At 41.7% G+C, this 22664-nt stretch overlaps 2 protein-coding genes across 16 annotated transcripts in view; both read left to right on the forward strand.

Annotated features, from left to right (window-relative positions):
- chaf1b (chromatin assembly factor 1, subunit B) overlaps window positions 1-11231 on the forward strand; it is an 11993-nt gene extending 762 nt beyond the window's left edge. For 3 of the 14 annotated variants that reach the window (XM_077537387.1, XM_077537386.1, XM_077537391.1), the window contains 19 exons: window positions 504-590; window positions 667-828; window positions 907-987; window positions 1300-1387; window positions 1746-1815; window positions 1898-3197; window positions 3431-3578; window positions 4623-4755; window positions 5130-5250; window positions 5430-5533; window positions 5621-5717; window positions 5804-5888; window positions 6475-6568; window positions 6653-6722; window positions 6821-6912; window positions 6996-7155; window positions 8116-8679; window positions 9969-10051; window positions 10885-11231. In XM_077537387.1, the coding sequence (XP_077393513.1) occupies window positions 3453-3578; window positions 4623-4755; window positions 5130-5250; window positions 5430-5533; window positions 5621-5717; window positions 5804-5888; window positions 6475-6568; window positions 6653-6722; window positions 6821-6912; window positions 6996-7155; window positions 8116-8679; window positions 9969-10051; window positions 10885-10997 (1842 nt within the window). In that variant the 5' untranslated portion in view covers window positions 504-590; window positions 667-828; window positions 907-987; ... (2 more) ...; window positions 1898-3197; window positions 3431-3452 and the 3' untranslated portion in view covers window positions 10998-11231. The remainder of the gene's footprint in view (window positions 1-503; window positions 591-666; window positions 829-906; window positions 988-1299; window positions 1388-1745; window positions 1816-1897; window positions 3198-3430; window positions 3579-4622; window positions 4756-5129; window positions 5251-5429; window positions 5534-5620; window positions 5718-5803; window positions 5889-6474; window positions 6569-6652; window positions 6723-6820; window positions 6913-6995; window positions 7156-8115; window positions 8680-9968; window positions 10052-10884) is intronic. The other 11 variants (XM_077537397.1, XM_077537396.1, XM_077537400.1 and 8 more) reach the window with 5 other exon arrangements.
- A 1207-nt stretch (window positions 11232-12438) lies between these two features.
- On the forward strand, window positions 12439-21629 carry LOC144030799 (uncharacterized). 2 transcript variants are annotated; one of them, XM_077537384.1, is made up of 8 exons: window positions 12439-12658; window positions 12739-13645; window positions 15102-15175; window positions 15294-15522; window positions 16183-18110; window positions 19350-19568; window positions 19972-20098; window positions 20521-21629. In XM_077537384.1, the coding sequence occupies exons 2-7, from the start codon at window positions 13384-13386 to the stop codon at window positions 20074-20076; spliced, it is 2817 nt and encodes a 938-aa protein (XP_077393510.1). In that variant the 5' UTR covers window positions 12439-12658; window positions 12739-13383; the 3' UTR covers window positions 20077-20098; window positions 20521-21629. The 2 variants fall into 2 exon arrangements, with proteins under 2 accessions (XP_077393510.1, XP_077393511.1); XM_077537385.1 differs by having other exon boundaries at window positions 12439-12599.
- The last annotated feature ends 1035 nt before the right edge of the window (window positions 21630-22664 follow it).

Here is a 22664-nt window from a genome sequence, read left to right on the forward strand (position 1 = left end):
CAGTCTTTATTGTTTGTGTGCTCAGTTAGTAATTCTCATGTCCTATGGAGAAACATTTGTTTGCTGGTTTTGGATTGATAAAAGGAGACAAAATGATGCAGACAACTGTACTCAAAGAAAAACTATTCGTCATAGAAATAAGACACAACGCACAAACATTGTGATCTTGTGTCATTTTTATGACACGTGATGTCAGCATTATATATAGCCGTATGGATATGTTCATACTACAAGCATGTGGATATTTTACTAAAAAAGATGTGTAGTACGCTGATCCCCAAATACAATAGAAGCAAAATTAAATAGAAAACAGAACAATGTCATGCTATGCTGAAAAATATCTGTGACGTCATCAACTAATTAATTTTGGACCAACTTATCACATGATAAGCAAAAAAAAAAAAAGTTCAATCCCGAATCGGAATTTGTCATGTGGAAATGCTGCCCCTGATTTTCATTAATTAACCAGTTACACTGAGAATTATTTTTTGTTGTCTTTGGAGGAAGGCGAGGCCAAGATGCCACGCAGGGGAAGACGCTCTTATGCTGCAAAGCTTAACCATCAGAAGAGACGAATGCAGGCACAGCAGGTACCTAACTAAGGTGTCTAAGGATGTTGTTCCAGAACTGTGTCTTGAAAAAGATGAGAATTATTTTACGCTACAGTTACCTGGAGATGCACCCTCCCACAATGCTGATGATGCTCAGCAAAAGCCAGCCACCTATGGCCATGACTCTGTAATCAGTCAGGAAACAAATGAAGTCAGATGTATTTCAAAGTACAGCAAGGACAAGCCTAAAAAAATTCGAAACAGAGCACAGAGACAGGTGAAGCTGCAAATCATGTATGCATAATAAACCACATCTGAAATGTTTTCTTCTCATGTTGTTGTTTTATTTTCTTAGATGACACAAACACCTGAACCAGTGAGTTTTTCCAGCATTACAGACAATACAGATGCTCCCTTGCATTCTGCAGCTAAAGAGGTATGGTGGCGTCAAGTGCACGGTTGAACACAATATGTTCTGGCCTGGGATGGTGGTCAATTGAGTTGAAAGAGATAATGGACATTGACTAAATAACCTCTAGACAGTACTCAAAACTTTGCCCTCATAAAACATTTATTAACCATAAAGACAATTTACTAGGACCAAAACAATTCATCAAGAAGATTTATTTTTTTGGCTAAGATGTGATTAAGGGACAAATGTGATGCAACAAATGTTTATGAACTTACACTGAGTGTTTGTCGGTTCAATTCGACTTTTTTAAAAATCTTTTTTTCTTTTTGTTAATAGACCAGTCAACAAACATTCCATTCACCCTCGGCTCCAAGTGTTGGAGATGACAAAAAGAAGCTGATGACTGACGTCCTTTCATCATCTGGTATGGAAAAAGTGGTTGATATAAGCGTATGAGAGTGTTAGAATAACAATCAAATAATTTAAGTGGGATACACACCAACTTATTTTTAACATCTTAACTGATTGTTTTTTTTTTTTTTAATGTGAGAGGAAATTATGTGTATAGTGTGGCATATCTGACCAACTTAGAACATTATCAGCATTGTGTAAATTAGTAGGTTGTATAGTTTTGAGTTACTTCCCCCCAAAAGTAATGAAATTAGTTACTGAAATAGGCTACTGCCTGAATGTATTTAGTTAACAGGAAAGACAATTTCTTTCGTACTTTTTTTTTTTTTTTTTTTTTTCAAACCTTTTAAGAGGATGATTTTTCTCACCAGCCTGCAGAGAGTCTACTAACAGCTGGCTTCCAGTTATTGTAGATGTATTCTCCCTGTCAGACCCCAAAAGGTATGTTTTTAGCGGTTGTGATTGTTTGTTAGTTTTCTTGACTGCAGTTTATACAGGAAATGTGTTATTGTCATTTGTGTAGGCGGAGACTACTGAGTAGCCCAACTACCACAACTGACAGTGAAGAAAAGCAATGATGACCTTGTCATCCAGGAATCTTCCATTTTGCCCTAAGACACGATCAATCAATTTCACATCATCAATGCAATTCTTAACAATCACTTCATTGATTTATACAGATGAGTACCTTTGTTAAGTAATAAAAGTTGTCAACTTTCTTACTTTTACTCTGACAACTGTAGTCCCCGAGTAATTGCTTATGTTTACTTGCATGGCATAATGAGCAGTGTGTGCCAGTCTGTAACACAAATGTGCTGTTCAGTAATTTAAAACGTCTGGTGATGTTTGTATTCTGTCCTTCTTATGAATTTAGTTAGATTTTTTTTTTCATGTGACGTTTGATATTATTATTGAAAATGTTTTCTATTTATGACCAGAAATGCCATACTTTTTTTTTCTTTTTCTTTTTTCTTCAGGAATGTATACTTTGAGATTTGGCTTATTGCTAAGGTTTTGCCTCAAAACAGCACACAAAAAAAAAGAATACACCACAAGCAGGTGAATTGTCTTGTGACTTAAAGGCTATGCTGTAGTAATTTCATCCATTCATCTGCTTTCCATAATACTGTACGTGTCTTGTCCTAATGAGGGTCACAGCAAAAGAGCTGGAGTCTTATCACAGCTGAAGCAGTGCACTCAACCCAACTTTCATGTCTACCTTGACATCTTTCAGTAAACCAACTTGCATGTTTTTGGCGTGTGGGCAGAAGTTGGAGTGGCCAGGAAAATAAGCCGCTCAAGGGCAGAGGAGCATGTAAAAAAAATTTGCACAGACAAGCCAAGATTCAAACCCAGAACGTCAAAATTGTGAGACAGGGACACGCGTTTATCACTGTAGGTTTCTGTTGTGCTAGTCAAATTGTTATGAAACAATCAAGACGTCATATACAGTAATAAGTATACCACAACAAAGAAACATTAAGCTTTTTATTTCAGTTTTTGTCTGCAGCGCCCATCAAGGTTCAATGTGGTACTGCAGTCATGTTTACACCCCTGGGTACTAGAAAAGCAGCTGAATGTCTACTTATTTTTTAATTTATTAGTCATGACTAATTTCTAAACTAAACTACCATCGTTATTAGCCAAACTACAACCGATTAGTACTATATTCGTCGGAATAACTCGCGTTCATGAGTGTCTCCCAACACCGCCTTTTCCGCATTTTTGTCCAATCATCGAGGAGTGTTGGACCGGAAGTTTTGAACAGCCTAAACGCGGGAAGTTGCTCAGCGCTCACATTCTTCAGCCGGTGGACAGCGAAGGTAAAATACCGAATTCTGCCGAGTAGCCATATTAAAATGTTTTTACTTATTACAGCGCATGTATTCGAATGGTCATAAAAAGTGTACATTCATCCATGTCTTAATGTAAAGCATCTAATGTAAGCTACTATTGTCGCCCAAGTGGTCGTCTTTTTTTAAAAGAGTAGTCAAAGCAATGACACTAAAATAAAACCACAATCATAGATATAACACTAAAATGGCTTCCCTCGAAGGTCGGTGTTGGATTGAAACAAGATGAAGGTTGTAACTTGTGAGATCGCCTGGCACAACAAGGAGCCAGTCTACAGTCTGGACTTCCAGCACAGCTCCGAGGGACGCACTCATCGTTTGGCCACAGCTGGCGTGGACACTACGGTCAGGGTGAGTGGAAGACAATTTTCCCGTTTAATATTGTACAATATGAACGTTAATATTCAATGTTATTTTTCCCAGAAAAAATCCGATTTTGATAGAAGAAAAAGCAAAAGACACTGACATTAAAAAAATAAATAATAAATCTGCCATTTTCTTTCTCTTAATATGAATTTTCTTCCTGAATTAGCTTCTTCAACGTCCACAGATATAAAGTCATATATATATATATATATATATATATATATATATGTGAGTGAGTGTTATTTCTCTTGGGAAAAAAATGCCAAAATGTATGTAAACCACTTATTTAAATTCTAATTTGAAATGCTTAGCATTTTAACAGCATCATGCTGCCAACTTACATGGGTGGGACTGGGAAGTGTAATACCCTTTTCGCATCGCACTTGTTTTTTGTGGCATTCACTGCAGGGCAGAGTGCAGGACAGCACAAACTGGGCACAAGCTTGTCCATACATGACACTGGTTGCAAAGCTACCAAACGTGCTGCAACAGGGCAGTCGTGAGTTGCGCACGTGACACGAGAACCTGTGCAATTTTTTTTTGTTAGAAGTTTTCAGCATGTTAAAGAAAACGTGCTTTTGCAACATAAGACGCTTGTCTTTTCCAGTAAGTTTGACTTAGTTGTTTTGTTCTTCTGGGCTCCTTTTTTTGTCATACAAAAACAATAATAATAATAATAATGTGAAAATGATTCCGTAATCTTTTTAATGATAAGGTTTCTTTCTTTCTTCCCTGTTTTTTTTTTTCTTTTTTTAAATAGCCATTACAGGAGTCAGAAAAGTCTTTATCTCGTTGGCAACACCGACTGTGCATGTGTAAACTGCTTCTCTATGCTCTCGGCCATGTTGTTAGTGGAAGCAGCGCACATCAGCACAGACAAGCTTTGAACCATGGGGGAAAAAAAAAAAAAAGAATAGTCCTAGCAAATAAACTTAAATTAATTGTTTAAACCATCATTCAGCTGGATAGAAAGCACGCGCTGCGAATTTATGTGGACATTCATGCCTTGTTTATGTCGTGTTCATACAGCTGTGGAGAGTCGACATGGGCCCAGATGGAAAGGCGGTGGTGGAGTTTCTGTCTAATCTGGCCAGACACACAAAAGCCGTCAATGTGGTCCGCTTTAGCCCCAGTGGAGAGCATCTCGCCTCAGGAGGAGACGGTACGTCTAAAGAGTACAGTAGAATACAGTATATATGTCCACTGATGTAACAAACATCCAATGCAATAAATTCAGCAGGAATTTTGCTTTTGTGAGGAATAAGTGGTCAAAAAAAATGGATGGATGGATGGAGGTGGTTCTCCACCTTCCACAAGACAACAACGGATGTGATAGGATTTCATTTCTGTCTGGTTTTTATTTGTTGATCAAAGTGTCAGTTCAATTTTTGTTAGCGTGCAAATTGTGCGTCTGTATTTAGTTTTCGTTGTCGTCAGGGAAAATAACCTTGTTGACAAAAATTAAATCAACGTTTCTCATAACAAAAGTGCTATTGTGTTAGTGTATGACCTCTCTCCATTTGTCGTTTGGTTCAGATGCGGCCATTCTGCTGTGGAAGCTTAATGACAACAAGGAAGTGGAACAGGCGCCCGTGTTCCAGGAGGAAGAAGATGCTCAGCTAAACAAAGAGAGCTGGTCTGTTGTCAAGACATTGAGGTACAGAACAACAATAACGGCGTTAATTCCCAGCAAAGCAAAAAGTGCTGCGTTCGACACATTTTCAGCTCTAAACCACTAAAAATGTGTGGGGAAACAAAATAAATGGGGAAGAACATATCGGTGATGTTATATCAATTTGATGAAAACGGCCCACTTAATTCTATACGTGTTTTTAGGGGCCACATTGAGGATGTGTATGACATATGCTGGACCCGCGATGGGAACTGCATGGTGTCTGGTTCTGTAGACAACACGGCTATCATGTGGGACGTCAACAAAGGTTTGCTGAGAAAACATCAAAACAAGTGAGCATGTGTTCCAAAAAAATGAGTTGCTTTAATTTCATTTGCCGAATGTTGCCTTTCAGGACAAAAACTGTGCATCCTGAATGACCACAAGAGCTACGTGCAGGGTGTGACCTGGGACCCACTGGGGCAGTATGTTGCCACTCTCAGTTGTGACAGGTACCCGTTATTAACCACAAAGGCTTCAAAGGCTTGTTCCATGTAATTGACAGCTGTATGTATGTTTTGATATTCCTCCTTTTCAGAGTAATGCGCGTGTACAGCACTCACATGAAGAAGAAAGCAGTCTTTGTAAGCAAAATGAGCTCGGGCTCATCTACAGATGGAGAGGTTAGTACGCAGAAAGTCACCTGTCAACTTTCTTACAATTCTACATAGGGGTGTATTTGTGATATTAACTAAAATCTCAAAAACACTTTTTTGATGATGCAACTAATTATTCAGCCCGAATACCATCTTTTGTGCTTTTTTTATTTTATTTAATTTTATTTTATTCCTAACACGCAAGAATAAGTTTATGCGCTGTGTGTAACCTTGAAAAATCATAACTGCAGTGTATATATCGATATAAAAAATACACTTTTAGACCATAATTGTAATGTAAGAAGGTAGCTTACCAATAAGTGAAAATGCAAACAGGTGATGTCAATAAGTATGTTGATAACTGAGCATTCTTGTGCAGCGTGACAACATAGTCTTATTTATACCGCATTGCTCATAACCTTGAAATTTGGTATATATTTATCTTTGTACAACGATGACCCTGTGTAAGTGCATCCTTCAGATGTAGCGACTGCTCTTGGTCACTCTTGAGGAATTATGGTGACGGTTAATCGCCTTAGACCTTGGAGGTGCATAAGTGCTTTGATAAAGGTACAGTAAATGAATACGTCACGTGTCATTTGCCTCTTTGCAGCTCAAGCAGCACCGCATCTTCCATGACGACAGTATGAGGTCTTTCTTCCGACGACTTTCCTTCACACCGGACGGCTCCTTCTTACTCGCTCCAGGTGTTCTTTGGGAAATTGTGGCAATGATTATTTTGTGGATTTGAAGTGTTCATTTGTAATATTCCCACTGTCCTCACTTCTCAGCTGGTTGCGTGGAGGTCGGGGAAACGATCACAAATACGACCTACATATTTTCCCGGAAGAGCCTCAAGAGGTCAAATGTGCCAGTTGATATTGTTACGATTATTATTATTATTTTTTATATTTACTGTATGTAATGTACTTGTTATTGAATTCATTGTTGTCTTTTAGGCCAATTGCCCACTTGCCATGTCCAACTAAGGCTACGTTGGCTGTGCGCTGTTGTCCAGTCTACTTTGAGCTGAGAACCAAGAAAACAGAAGGTAAGAATACATCCCAAGCTTGAACCTTTTATTTGGATTCTCCCATTTTGTCTGATAAACGTTTTCTCCGTTTCCAATTGCAGATGGTTCAATAGAGCCTCTGCCCAATCTGTTCAAGCTGCCATACCGCATGGTGTTCGCAGTGGCCTCCGAGGACTCCATTTTTCTGTACGACACGCAGCAGGCGCTCCCGTTTGGCCTGGTGTCCAACATCCATTACCACACGCTCAGCGACCTCACATGGTAATGGAACCATCTTCTCCATAATGATCCATGCCAAAAGACATATTTAGTTCAACTGGACTTAAAGTGGAATGAGTGACTTATTTGTTACTCATTTTACCATAGAATGCTAACTTATTCTCAACAGCATTTTTCCTCAAGCTCATGTCCAGAACATTATAAGGTATAGCATCATAATTTAGTTTTGCACTGAAATGGAAGAATTAATATAGGATTTTGTAAAAATAATTTGTGTTGAATGAATTTACATTTTGGACTACAGGTTAGCACGTTTTACATCACAGTTGAGAGCTTCGAATCTTGGCTCCCAAAAACGTTTAAATAATGTTCTATTTTGAATGTTTTAAGTGTCCCAAATACGTATATATATATATTTTTTTTTTTTTTTTTTTTTTTTTTTTAATGCTAGAGCATACAGAAGGCTTTGATGCAGCCTCTCAACTGCAGTGAATGATTGAATTGTAGTAATTACAAAAACGGCCAGCAGGTGGCGGCAGAGTAAAAGCGATCAACCAGGGCCATGTTGACAACAAGCCGTTTCCCCACATCCTATACAGATTTGTGAATAATGATGAAACTTAACTATTTTCTAATGCTATTTTTTTCCTGATGAAAGAAGAGACTCTAATCTTCCTTTTGGTAGTTTCCATGTTTTTATAGCAATAGAAGACAACATTTTGTGGGTCTTGCAAAATCAGTCAAAATCCAGTAAAACGGCTGTGAGCGAAGGGGGTTGCGAAATGTGAAAATGGCGGCGAGTGAATGAGTCAAATTTATTAAGAACACTTGAAACCAAGTGTGACACATTATTTCAAGCTTCAATGCTACTTCTCAACACAATGTTTTTAGGAGTGCAGGAATCCCAGAAGAACACGTCAGTTGTTCATGGGGTCTGTGACGTAAAAGGGGAATGTGTTATTGTACCTGTAATTCTATCAATTGCTTCCATTTTTGTCTTAGGTCTCGAGATGCTTCCTTCCTGGCTGTGTCCTCCACAGATGGCTACTGCTCCTTCCTGTCCCTCTCTGCGGGAGAGCTGGGAACGCCACTGAAGGAGCCTCCCACTCTGGAAGTGTTCACCCCGAGCAGCGCTGCAGAGAAAAAGGGCAAAAAGACGCCAGCAGCCCGAACCTCATCCCCCGTGTCCCAGCCGCCGAGCTCGGCTTCGACGCCCGCATCCCACACCACCCCGGGCGGAGACTGCGGCTCCTTTGTCAGGACCCCGGATGAGAAGACAAAGTCCAACAAGCCTCAGCCTCGAAAGATCACCCTCAACACACTTGAGGCCTGGGGGAAGCCCACCACTCCAAAAAACAAGCCTCCCTCTGGTCCCCAGACGCCAACGTCCGGAAGCACCAGCGCACCCTCAACTCCTCAAGCGCACGCCAACCCGCTCGCACCCGGCTCCTTGAACAAGGTCCCCCGCCTCACCCCGCTCACTCCCACGACACCCAAAGTCCTCAACAGCACCAACTTGCCCACCACTCCTAAAGGTGCCACGGCATCTAAAGGACCCACTCCAAGGTGAATATTAGTCATGAGTCTGATATTTTTAGTTTATGAATATCCCCTCAGTCTCAATTATAGCCATGACAAGATTTTTAAAAAATGCTACAGTGTCAAGATCTGTGGATTATAAATTCAGCTATGAAGGTTTTCAACATGTATAGTACTCTAAATCAGGGTATGAGTACCCCTGGGGGTATGTGAGATTTTAAAATAGTATATGTCAATATTTCTTTAAAAAAATAATAATAATTTCATAAAATGAATTTTAGATTCAGTAGGCAATTGAATTTCAGTGTCCTAAAAACTCGGCATACCAGAATGGTTTGACCCAACTTGTCATATGCCACATAGAAGCACCCGTCAATCACTTGAAAACTTTATTTAAAAATCAGTAAATGCTCTTTTTGAGAACAGAGCTTTACTGATACCAAAAGATGACACTTTATGTTAATAATCTGTATGTGCACAAATCTTTGTTTATAATTAAATTATTATTATTATTATTATTATTATTATTATTAATGTATTTTTTTGTTAGATCTTTATATTTTCAAATAGTTCGAGACCACATAAATACAAATAGAGTTCCAAAGTTTCAGACAATGATGGCACATATAACACGAGCATGATCTACAATGCCAATCCATATAAAAAAATAATTTTAAAAAAATCTACAGACGGGAACTGCACACATTACTACACCTCTCCACATTTTAAGGTTACAGTAAATGCTTGCAAAAAATTGATGAGATTTTCAAAGTCTTTGGACCTCCAATAGAAAGGATGAGCGCACTCATTTGGTGTTTTTGTTTTGATCATCAGTCCCATACAGTTATTAAATGTGGATCTACTGGCTTGGAATAAACATCGAGTCATTCCTCATTTATTTTTTACTCTGCATTGAAACATCTGCATTCAGAAAGTGTCTTTAAATTTACTCTCTGTACATAAATACGTGTGGAAATGATTGTAAAATGTATGATTAGTAATCTGTGGCGTTAAATTAGAGAGACTTAACATCAATTGCTTTATTTTGGTTGCTGTGGAAAGTGCGCCACTCAGAACAAAAGCCTTGTCTGGTTTTAGGGTGTTCGTTGGACCCCCTGTTGATGACCAAATAATCACTCCGGCTCCTCACAGACAATGGAGAGTCTGTGCAAGCTTTTGTATTTAAATGTGTAACTTGAAACTGCTACTTCGCAGCTGACCGTGGCTAGTTTTGCAAATAGACAATGAATAAGTGAACAAGACGGCAAATAGCATGAATGGACTTTTGGCAACTAATTTATTTCTTTGTTTTCCAGGCGAGTTTCTTTGACTCCTGTTGGGTCGCATACGGTCAGTTCGCTCTTCAGCTCTCCAGCATCTACTGAGAAAGCTAAACATGGTTAGTCTGACTTATGACTGCTACCTCTTTTTTTTTTTTTTTTTCTTTTTTTTTTTTTTGGAAGTGACTTTTAAATAATGTAATTTAGTTAATAGTTGTATCTGTCAATATACATCACTGGCATAGATAGATGAGCAAACTCACGTTTGTAATTAATAAATAATTTGGGGAAAGTTTAAGTTAAATTGGATAACAATAGTGTGCCACAGCATCCTTGTGCTGCATAATGTGTTCTTAGCTCATGGCTGTACGTAACCTCAAAGTCTTGTATGGGTTCCTAGTACCAGGATAGTCATAAACCGAGGACACCCTGAACTCAGTAGAGAGCAGAATCAACAAAAATTTGATCCAGCTTCATAAATGCCCACCACAAGCAGTTGCCTGAATTACAGTATGTCATTCCTTGTTCAAAGGAAAAGGTCCTATCTCGAAATGTTAGTTAAATCCTCTTTTTTTTTTTTTTTCCCCCCCCCCCCCCCCCTTTGCTCATGTGTAACCCCTCTACAAACCATATGAATATGAAATACGAAATAAACACCAATCACTGGATAATAAACAGTAATCAGGGTGAAAAAAGTTTTTGCAATACACTTGAATGCAAAACTAAAATGAACGCGATTAATTGATTGAATAATCAATAGATTACTCGATTAAAAAATATTCAATAGTGAGAGTGACAGACTACCGAAATAGAAATTCGCTTGGCTGCGGTCGAATGGAACTACTTCATAAACAGAAGACCTCATGTAGATGTTATTAACTGGTCCAAATGGTTTGTAGAATAGCCATGTGAAATGTAAGTCTTAAATCTGCCACTTACCTTCCTCCTCCAGGACGCCCTTCCCCTCCCACCGATCCCCTCTGCCAGCCTCCGGAGTCCAAGCGGCCCAAGACGGACGACAGCGTCACTGCGACGAGCGGCGGCACTAGTGTGGCCATGATATAAGCATGACTGTTACGCTGACGTCATGATCAAATCATCTTGTGTGTAATACCGCAGTGCCATTGCGCTCACGCATGATGCACTCAAACGTTATCAACGCTTTGAGTGAATGACTTGTATGACAATTTGATACTGTGTGACACCTTAAATTAGCACAGAACATTTTGATCTTTAAATTTGTAGTTCTGTAAGTAATAAACGAGCACTTGAAGATTTAGTGCTTATATGAAATTGTGATATATCGTACTATATTTCCTGAGTCTTATTTTGCCCATCGACTTTGGTGAATGAGGTTTGAACTCACAAATTGTAATGTAAAAGTGATTTATCCACTCTGTAGTCATAGAGGTTTCATGTACATATAATTCATTTCTTCATTCAAAGCACAGCTTAAACCAAATCCGTTTTTTTTTTTTTAGGGGGGGGTTTGTGGGCTTCAATTTTTTTCTTTATGTATTTATTTTCAAAAGGACTTGTCCTCAAGAATTGCGGATCACTTGTCTATCCCAGCTGATTGAGCGAGTGGCATGGTACACCCTGGACTGGTCGCCAGTCACACGCAGGGCACATACTGTATATAGACAAACAGGCATTCACAGCTATGGGCTGTGGAGTCTTTATTTGATAGATTTTAGTAAAACAATTCCACTTGGCTGACTGGTGAGCACGTCCGTCTCCCAGTTCTGAGGACTCGGGTTCGAGTCCAGGCTCCGGCCTTCCTGGGCGAAGTTTGCATGTTCTCCCTGTGCCCGCGTGGATCTTCTCCGGGTACTCCGGTCTCCTCCCACAATCCAAAGACATGCATGGCAGGTTAATTGGGCACTCCGGATTGTCCCTAGGTGTGCTTGTGAGTGTAGATGGTTGTTCGTCTCTGTGTGCCCTGCGATTGGCTGGCAACCGATCCAGGGTGTCCCCCGCCTACTGCCCAAAGCCAGCTGAGATAGGCTCCAGCATCCCCCGCGACCCTTGTGAGGAATAAGCGGTCAAGAAAATGGATGGATGGATAACTTCACTATTACAATGTAGCCTAAACTAAAAACTTATTTAATTTAATATAAATTATGCAACCAGTTTAAATATGCATGTAAATTTATGTTTCATCTTACACACGTAAGTAAAGCTATAGGAGGATAACTGAGTAAAATGTTAACGTGTATTACTAACACGAGAATAAATGTCATGTAATTGATTGCTCGAGGTTTCTTATTTTAAGACAAACACATTTGGATGTTTCAATCATGAAATAATTACGGTAATATTTAAACAAGAATACATCAACCGTAAACTAACAAATTAAACGTATAGGGAAAATATTTGCGTAACGTTAAACTTGGCTTTTTTTTTTCTTTGCTTTTTTTTGGAAGTCACCCACTTGCTACTGGTATCCGTCAACCGAACTTGATTCACAAGGGGAACGGAAACTAAAAGATTGACATGTCGGTCAGCCAATCATTACGAAGCTCTCGCGGTCTTTTAACGCTATGAACACGATGTGAAGGCGGGGCGGAGTTGGCTCGTTTAGGCTGATTAGCAACAAACAGAAGCTTGCGAGTTTAAATTTTGGATTATTTGACCACCAGATAGGATTTTTACGCCACCGGAGCGGTATGAACTCGCATCCGTGTTAAACCGAGTCCTGTTGGCACGCTTTTCGGCGAGGCCAGGTGGCTATTTGCAACATTTGTGAGCGCTAATAGCGGAGGGCAACCTTGCTTTCTTTCTTTTTTTTTTTTTTTTTTTTTAGGTCGTTGGAGGTGGCGATGGTGAGCTGATAGCTGCGTCATCATGTTGCTTCCGACTCGAGTTGGCAGAAAGAAATCTCAAGTTAACGCCGTCCGCACTCATCCTGCTCCGAGGGCCACTCCCGACCACCTGAGGTAGATGCAAGGCGAACCGCTGCCAGGGGGAAGAGCTTGCTAACGGCCGGGGACCGAGCGAGACGGCTGACTTTACATCACTTGGCGTTATTGGCGCGATCCCCCTTCCTGGGGTGCATTTGTTATATCCACTCGAGCGAGCAGTACCCCAAAACAAGTCTGTCGCCACAACAACAACAACAACAACAACGACGACGATGTGACCGTACCGTTTGTTAAACATGAACTACAGCCACATAAATGTAAAATGTTTGGACGAAGATGAGTGATGCCCTCGGTAACAACCAGGTTACAAATCAGGAGCATCCACTGAATTGGCTTTTGGCACTTTCGTCACTACCCTTTGATGAGCTTTAAAGAGATTTCCCCGTAATTTTTTAACGAGTTAGCTGAACAGACAACTGATGTGTTATCAGGGTGTCGAAGTGTTTTAAGTTGGACTTTAGGGTGTTTTTGACTGGCCTATTCGAAACGGGAGCAAAGTTCTATCGGGGTACACAAGACGAGTAACGATGGCCGTGAAGGGGCCGAATTGCCGCTCCAAGACGTGGTCGAGTGTTAGCGGCGAAATGAGCTGGTCGCCGAACTTTGAATGGATCAATGGGCTGCTCTACCGAAAGAAGTTGGAGAGGGGCTTCCTCAACTACCGGCAGGTTTTGGACGAGGATCGGAGACTGGACGCGGTCGCTTCCTTCCATCGGCGACCACCCGGCAAGCGTCACCTCACCCTGGAGGAGACCTACAAATGCGTGGCCGAGAACTACTGGTGGGAGGGTAAGAACGTCTTCTTACAACCTTGGACTTAATCTCAGAAGCATTTCAAGGCTTATCCTTACTTGATACAAGCGTTTATAAGTATCCTTTTTTTTGTTGTAGCGATCACACAATTGTAGAAGGAGAAATGTAAATTTTCCTTGACACAGACACACTTCCATTCGTTGTCTGTGGTGTTTGTCCACATTTTAGTTCATGGGTGAGCTGGAGCCTTTACCTGGTCGCCAGTCATTCAAAAGGGCATCAGCTTGAGCACTGGAGAAAGCTCTCACAAACATAGGGAGAACGTGCAAACTAGTAACACAAGAAGGCCAGAGCCAGGATCGAATACCAAACTTGCTAACCAACAGGTCATCCAAGATTGATGAATTGTCTAAAGTTTTTGAGTCAAGGTTTATATTCCTCATACCAAAAAATATGATACACAAGGCAACATTTAGTGGCTTCTTATGCACCCATAAGCCTCATTTTTCCTTTTTAGTTTGTCAGGACACGGAACGAGCCCAGACCTGGTTGCGAACCATAGTTCCGAACAGCAACAGAGAATGTTTGGTTAAAATGGCGATTAACACCTCAAATCAGATTATATTCTCATCCAGCCATCAATTTTTAATCTGCTGGTGAAGTCCTTGTGGCTGTGAGGTTACCAAGCAACAATTCCAACTACTAGATGTAGTTCCTTACGGCATGAGCTACTGTATGCAGTCTCTTCTGTGTATTTTGGTTGAGAATAACATCCATTTTCAACGGTGTTTATCCTCATTCAGATCTGCGTGAGCAAGAGCATGTCCAAACTGAGTTTGAGCCCAGAACTGGTTGCGAAGTTATATTCTGGGGACATTGCGGAAACCTTTCACGCTCATACCTAAAAATACATATTTTTTAGAGTATATGTGAGAAAGCCACACGAACACAGGGAGAACACAAATTCCTCACAGGAATGCTTGAGCCGGGATTCGAACCCTGAACTGTGACACAGCCATCAGGTCACCGTGCAGTGATTACGATTTCATTATAATCAGTAACCACATTTTAACCTCTGGTGGTTGCCCGTTTGGTCGCAGCCATGGGTCACTTTTTGTGGGCACGGCCTCTGTAGTTTGCTATGAGTGTACAACTACATGGTACTATCAAGTACTGTATCAACATTTTGTCTTTGTTGCTAAATAAAGTGATCAAACTGGCATCTTGTCAAACGCTCTTTTCAAACTGGAAACGCAATCAGAAGTATTTGCTAAAAGAGCCCTTTGTTGTACATTAGTCACCCACTATTCTTGCCTTATTTCACTGGTTTCAAAGTTACTGTTACAATGTGCCTATTATTGTTGCAGTCGTTTTTAAAACTACACTGGATCATAATGAGGATCTCTAATATTTTGTTAGCTTTTAAATAAGAGGTGCCCGAAGTTGTGCCCCCCACAGAAAAATCCTTTGTTGACCATTGTTGTTCTTGCAGGGATGTACTTCAACATCAGAGACTTTGTCCTGGATTGTTCTGAGTGTCAGCGCCAGCAACACAAAAAGACAGAGGTGAGCAACGGTTGCAATCTTGAGAAGAAATGCAGAATCCTCCTTTACCTTCAATCTCGCCTTCTCGCGTCATTGCCACAGCGGAGTCCCCCATATTAAAATCCACTTCTCTTCCTAGGAGCTCGGCGGCCGAGGGTGCGTCACGAAGACGATGGCGTCACACAGCTCTGACCTGCTGAAAAAGCTGCGGAGTCAGCGGGAGGCAGGGATGTTCTGTGACATCACTGTGCGCACCAACGGGCAGTCGTACGCCGCGCACAGAGCAGTGCTGGCAGCCGTCAGCGACCACTTCCAGGAAATCTTTACAGAGATGGACTCCAGTATGAAAGCCGACATCGATCTCAGTGGTAAGTCAACATAATAGCCAGCGTATGTCACATTTTTAGATTTACAATCAAGTAGTTCATGAAAACACACCACTTGTACCGGCAAGTCGTCCCCTACATTTAAAATACCCTAAAAAACAAACAAACGTTGAACCGGAACAAAATATTATACAATATTTCTGCTATTTCATTTCTGTTTCTGAGACTTCCACAGTAAAAAAACAAACAAAAAAAACGCAAATTGGTAAACTGGGAGATTACTGTAAATGCAACAGCCACTTTCTATGAATTTGATACGGCATCATTCATGTAACAAGGTTAAACAAAGTAAGATGACATTTTCACAAATTTCATGATGTCATCACAAAGCATTTCATTCATATTTATTTTTGAATCAGAGTAATTCACAATTTAACGTTTGATTTGGTCACTCTCAGACTTTTTTTTTTTTTTTTTAAATCTGCTCAAAACACTTGCCAGAAATGACTGCTCCTCATTTAATGTTCTTTTGGGAGTTAGCAAGAGGTGAGGTCATAAAGGAGCAGCAGTTGAAAGCCGTTTTCAGTTTTCTTGCTGGTATTGTCCACCATTAGATCTCTGTTCTCTAATTGAGACAAATCGTGTTTGTCGTCTTGCTCACCGATCAACCCACGTATCTAACTGAAGATTCTGTCTACTCAGGCTTCAGCGAGGACAGCCTTTTGTCTCTGCTGGACTTCTCCTACTCCTCCACGTTGTGTGTGCGCTGGGAGGACCTCCCCGAAGTCATCACCATGGCCCGCCACCTCGGCATGTGGCCTGCTGTGGAGGCCTGCTCTGCTCTTATGAAAGAACACCACAACGTTGTTCATCCCAGCCGGGACTTAAAATTGGACTACGAAGGTGTTTGCAGTCAGCGCCGTCACCAACAGACAGAAACCAAAACCAAAAGGAAAAGGGAATTGGAGGGTCACATTGGTGGCGGCTTCCACTTAAAACGGGATACGTCTGATGAGTCTTTGGAAGGGAGTCAGAGTTGCAATTTGCATAGGACGCCAAATTCCAAAGTTCAGAACGGGCTCCCCATGAGTCCTTCACATCGTATGAAGCTCATGGACTTCAAATCTCCTTCCTCCAAGAAGAGTGCTGTATCCCGAAACATTGGCACCCCGCAGTCCAAAAATTACTCCCCCATATCACCACCCAACACCCGCCTTCTCCGCTCAACTCCCGGTGCTGCTCAGAAGGTTCAGAGTTTACTGCCCACACCGGAAAGGCCTCGACAAAACCACAAGTCGTCCGCCTCGAGATCCAGTCCGGTTTGTAGCCCTGTCAGGGTGAAACAGGAAGTGGAAGAGCTGGGAGTGGATGAGGAGGACTATGCCAGAGCCCAGGAGAAGTACAAGCTGATGCTGGTTCTCGGCCTCCAAAGGACAGCTCTTCTCCCCCGACCGGAAGATCTGATTGGTTGGAGGCAGAAGAAACGACTCAGGAAGCTTAAAGCCAACAACTACTCGCTAACCAAGAGGCGGAAACCTCGTAGCGCTCCCCCAGCGGAACCATACAGCGCTGTGACACTGTCTCTTCCCATATGCGACCCTGTTAACAGTCTCCTACTCAACAAGGGGGGGAAAACCAAGTCCGGTAGCCCACCTGTTGCTGAAGGAATTCGAAAGAGACCGAAGCCTATTAAACAAGTCCCTCCTAGCGACAGGAGCATGCGGAGCAAAGTGGTCTTGCCCGATATGTTCCGAGCGGGATCCCGGCCCGGCTTTAGTGGGAGAGAGCTGAGGCGCTCTGTGCGGAACGGCGCTCGTGTCCATCCTCCTGTCCACCAGCCTCTGCGGCACATCTCCAACAAACCTCCAGTGAGGAACACAGTCAGGATCAAATTAGAACCAGCTGAATACTCAGTCTCAGGTCTCGCTCTTGCATCAATCAATCAACCTTCTCAGAGAACACAGGCCAGGAATAACGTTGCCGTCGAGGCGGTCAAGACGCTGCGCTACAACAGCAGCCGTCCGGGGACAAAAACGAAGCCCAGGCGGGGCGGCGCAAGCGAGGAGGCAAAGCCACGGGGCAGGCCCAGGAAAGTGTTGAGGGAGGAGATGAACACTGACAGACAAGTAAAGTGCGATCAACCCGGTGACGGGTTCCAGTTCTCAGAGAACTCTCCTTCCCCGGCCATCTACAGTCACCCTTTGTACAAAGTCATCAAAGAGGAGCCGGCAGATCCGGTGCCAGTCGGCAGCCCTTTCTTGGATCCGCCCTCACCAGACCTGGGTAAGCGCCAGAGCAAGCCCCCCATCAAACTACTGGACTCGGGCTTTTTGTTCAGCTTCTGCCGGCCATCCGGGGCACCCATGGCGGGGATCAAGAAAGAGGAAGAGAGCGTGGATATCTGTTTGACGCGCTCCGTGTCACAAGTCGGCGAGAAATTTGGAACGGCTCAGTCCAATCACAGGGCATTGAGAGCCCGGGCACCACCGCCCACCTTGTCGGTGGTGAAGAGGGAGCGGGAGGAGAGGAGTGTGAGCCAGGGTAGTGTCCACAGACTCAGGGCCAACTCCCAAAACAACACTCCTTTGGCCAGATCCAGAGGGACAAAGGCTAAGCAGATCATACCAAAGGTAGGTCGGTGTGGCTGTTGGTTCAGAATGACAGTTTTATACATAGTATTAGTTTGTTGGACGGCTCAGCGGAGCTAAACTAACTTGATCTGTACCAGCAGCTACAAGCTACGTGGTAGCGTAGCACTATCGCTCTAAGGCGGACGAGCAGTATCTAAACATGCAACACATGAGGCAAGAAGAAAATACACAAGAAAACAAGAAGCTCATGATAATAGCTAAACTAATGTGAAACGCAGTTACGGAAGACCACGGAATAATAAATGCTTAAATAAAAAGTGCATTACACTTCGTAAAAGTCTGGCTAGTGGCTACAAGCATGTTAGGGCAGATAGTAACAGCTGTGAACTGCAAATCAGCATCATAATTATTCAGTATCTAGAGATATAATAAGACAACAGTTACATAATAAGCAAAGTTGAGAAAACCAGAAATGAATCTTACATCTGACGTCAGCCATGATGTTGGTCATCCGTCCATCCATCCGTTCTCTGAACCGCTTTTCTTCACCTTATAAGGTCAACTGTATTTTTAAAATTTTAAATATCAACAATGTTGCGTTTATTGCACTATTTTGCACCACACTGTACCTTGTTTTGAATGTGTGTGTTTTTTATGGCTCTTTAATATTTAACTTTAACCATTTAAATAAAATTTGAAAAATGCTTCAATTATGAAAACATTTTGACACCCCATTACGATAAAGGGATTCAAATTATATCGTGATAGTAACTTTAGGCCATATCGCTAAGACCTCAGACTGCGTTTGAAGCAGTTAGGCCGCTGACAAATATATCGGAAAAATATTATGATCTTACATTTGTGTACAAAGAACATGTACATGAGCCATAATGTATGACATTTGAACTAATATTGTTCTATTTTTGTGTACAGTATTCCACATAATTGCAAATGTTTATTATGTTTAAGGGCAAACAGTAGGTCTTGCAGTATTTGTGCAATTTTAGAGTAATAGCTGTTAAAAGTTTTGATAGTATGATGTAATTTACTATCATGGTTTTAAATGTTAGTTTACATAGTGAACATTTAATTGAGGCCAATCCTATTATGAAGAGAACCGTGAATTGAATCAAAATCGTGATATCGGTTAGAAAAATTGCAATTGCGCTAACTTTTTCCGAAAATTGAATCTCGATGCATGTATTGTACAATCTTGCTTGAGTGAGACCTCCCCACACACAATCTCTGACTGACTGTTTTTGTCTTGAACCCCATCAGCAAGAGCCCACCGCCATTCCCTTGAGCAGCCGGGGCTGCGTGGTATTGGACTCTGTTCGCCGGGCAAGACTAAAGCAGCTGCGGGGCCCACGCAGCCAGGCCCCCAAAGCCCCGAAGGTGGCCCACTCTTGCACGCAATGCTCCGCCTCCTACCGGGACTGCGACGCTCTCATCATGCATCGCCTGCGGCACATCGAGGGCAAACACTGGCCGTGTCTGGTAAGTCCAGAATCATCTCATCCTCGACCAGGACCGGGGGCCTATAGTGGACCCTCAGAAATTGAATGGCAAAATAATTAGTGATTTATTTGAATAATTGTTACCGGTTAATCATTGCACCTGTACAAGGCTATAATATATTGGTCCCCTACACAATCGTGTGAATTGACAGAATTCCTAACAATCTGTTAATTGATTACGTCCATACCTCTACTTAACATGAGGGCCGAGCATGGTATCAAAATTGATGATCATTGAGAGGGTCGGAGGTGTGAGGGCTCGCTAATGGAAAATGTCCTTATTTCCAATCAAGAACAATTGAAATCCGAACAAATCGATTCCAATTTTTTGTTTTTTAATAGTTTGCTTTGTATATGTTGTGTGACCCCCTTCTGCTCCGAAGCTTTGCAGCAAGACATTCTTTCGACTGAGGAATGTACGGAATCACATCCGCACCCACGACCCCAAGTTGTACAAATGCAGGAGCTGCATTGTCGCTGGCTCCTGAGGCCAGCTCAAGCAATCTTGAGGTTTGTGGCTTCTTTTCAACCCTGAGATGGAGTCGATATCAACTTAAAGCCAAAATGCTAACTGTGTCTTTGATGTTATGATTTTTATTTTATTTTTTATCCCTCGTATAGATTCAATGTGGGTTAGTTATTGCATTACTATTTTGATGTGGGATAGCGGTGTGCTCCAATCCATGGCAATTCAACCTGTTTTGTTTGTTTTTGTTGGAGTATTTTTCCTCAATGTTGGTTGAATTCCTTTATGTCTTTCTTGCTCAGCTACAGGTTTACATTCTACATCATGTTTTTGTCATAAAACTGAGGATCCCATGTACATATGCAGTTAACAGTATTAGGAACTATTAGATGAAATTGTGGTTATCTTCAACCAAGTAAAATGTCTTTTTTTTTTCTTTTTTTTTTTTTTTTCTTTCTTCCCCTAGAGTTTGACAGAGCAAGTGACAAGGAAGTCACACGAGCAATCCGAAGCGTGTACATAATGGAGCCGTCACCCTCAAGCACAACGGGGTCTGTAAGGACAAGCGACTGTTCTTTTGTTTCTAATCCAATCCGGGTGGTGTTCAAAAACCAAACCAAGGGCGGCGTGTGTCCGTTTCCCCCCAAAAATCGTCAAAACTTGAACATTACACTCAGGGGGCGGGGGAAAATGAAGTCGCCGCGCAATGTCGACCCCACGTCATCAACATCAACATGCTTGTGTCGAAAAATGAAACGCGTGATTGTTTTAACTGGTTACCGTTACGTAAGTGTCATCAATCCGATGTGTATAAGTTGATTTTGGAGTTGACTTATCTTTAGCCTATGTTGCAAATCGAAGAGCTGGTGGTGAATTTGAAGGTGGGGCGGGAATACTTGAAGTGTTTTGTTGGGTGGGTGGTGTAGTGGAGGCGGTCCTTTTGGGTGATTCAGTGTCCGTTTTGGTGTGCTCAACTCGCTAACGTCACTCGCCACCCTTCGTTCTGATCTGCTCGTCTCACGTAATAATAATAATCCGTACGAAGGGGAGATGGGGACGGATGCGCGACTGTTTCGACAACTGCATGTGTTCGTGCAGTACGTACGTGGATTTTTGCAACGTGACTGCTTCATGACGGCAATTTGATCCATCCCGTCCTCCACCTTAATCCAAACCCTTTTCCTTCCTACTGAATAAATGCAACGTGTGCACATAAAGAGATGTTTATGGTTCACAACTTGATTTTGAAAAATCTTACTGTCTGTTAAGACTGAATACATTTTTGACTTTTATATTGTTCTGCTTTCCTTTAATTACCTTTTGTTCCCTTTTTTGCTATAGTCTCGACCTCACGCGTTGAGCCAGCATGACAAAATGATAGGATATTTAACAAAAAATACAAGAGTATTTATATCAAATGCTGGGACCTTTAACGTGTTATTGTCGGAAGTTAAATGATTACGAGTTTTATTGAAATTGAGATTTTAAATGCATTCCTGTGCTTTTTGTGGTGGGAAGGGTTGCGTGTTTGCTCCGGGATGTTCTAATTTGATCAATAAATCTGAGTATATAACATTGAGTGACTCAAAGGTATTGTCTTTGTAAAGCAAAATTTGTTTGATACTGTTGGGTATTTATATTAACCAATATCCAGCTATGTTTTATAGCAGTGGTTATCTTTTGGTTTGCAGGTGAGTTGGCGCCTCGTGCCGGGGTACACCCTAAACTGGATATTGGGAAGAAATCATTAACATGATCAGTATTTATTTTCGCATACATTAATAACATTCATTAATGGGAATAATAAACTCACAACATTATTAAGCATGATTGAGCAAACCTGTTATTTCAAAAGGCCTAATTGGCCTGTGGGACTGCGGATGCAGCTGACAGGTACCACCTGGCCAAGCGGAATTCAGCTTCGGCGATCGCTCAGGCAAAAACTCGGAGTTTGGTGAGGCCTTGGAAAACGACTTCCTGTTGGCTTCGAGGAAATTCTGGTCCACCATCTGGTGTCACATGAGTGGGAAGCAGTCCACATTGCCGGCAGTAAGTCGGATTTCTTTCCAGTGAGTTGGACTCCGCTAAGGTTGCCCTTCGTCACAGATTCTGTTCATAACCTGTATGGACAGAATGGAGTGCTTCTCAGCGGGTGGGATTAAAATCAGCCACTCCAAATCTGAGGCCATGGTCCTCAGTCGGAAAAGGGTACAATGCCCTCTCCGGGTCGGGGATGAGACCCTACCCCAAGTTCAAGTATCTTGGGGTCTAGTACGCATCAGCTAGGCTCTTTCGAAAGGTGAGTAGTTTTAGTTTTTACTACACAGTGGTTAACTTATTTTTCAAGCTTCTAAGAATGAAAATTAAATTCATGATTCATGAAATGAACTCCTTTAGAAGTCACATCCATGCTGCAAAGAACTCGTCAAGAGGTGAGTAATTTTGCTTTGTTTTTTGTTTTATTATTGAGTGGTTATTATGTTTTTACCTTTGACAGCCAAGCACAAAACATGTGAATGCAAATGGCCAACTTCCATCAGTATGCCTCCCATTGCATCTGTCATCAAGGAGTGAGTAGTTTTACTTTATTTTCGTTTTATTAAACTGTTA

Source organism: Festucalex cinctus, chromosome 11 (assembly GCF_051991245.1).
Source record: "Festucalex cinctus isolate MCC-2025b chromosome 11, RoL_Fcin_1.0, whole genome shotgun sequence".
Lineage (NCBI taxonomy): Eukaryota > Metazoa > Chordata > Actinopteri > Syngnathiformes > Syngnathidae > Festucalex > Festucalex cinctus.

Coding starts and splice junctions, on each gene's coding strand:
- LOC144030799 (XM_077537384.1), top strand. CDS start 13,384: ATGGCCGTGAAGGGGCCGAATTGCCGCTCCAAGACGTGGTCGAGTGTT. Junction 13,646..15,101: donor CGAGAACTACTGGTGGGAGG/GTAAGAACGTCT, acceptor TTGTTCTTGCAG/GGATGTACTTCAACATCAGA. Junction 18,111..19,349: donor CTAAGCAGATCATACCAAAG/GTAGGTCGGTGT, acceptor GAACCCCATCAG/CAAGAGCCCACCGCCATTCC.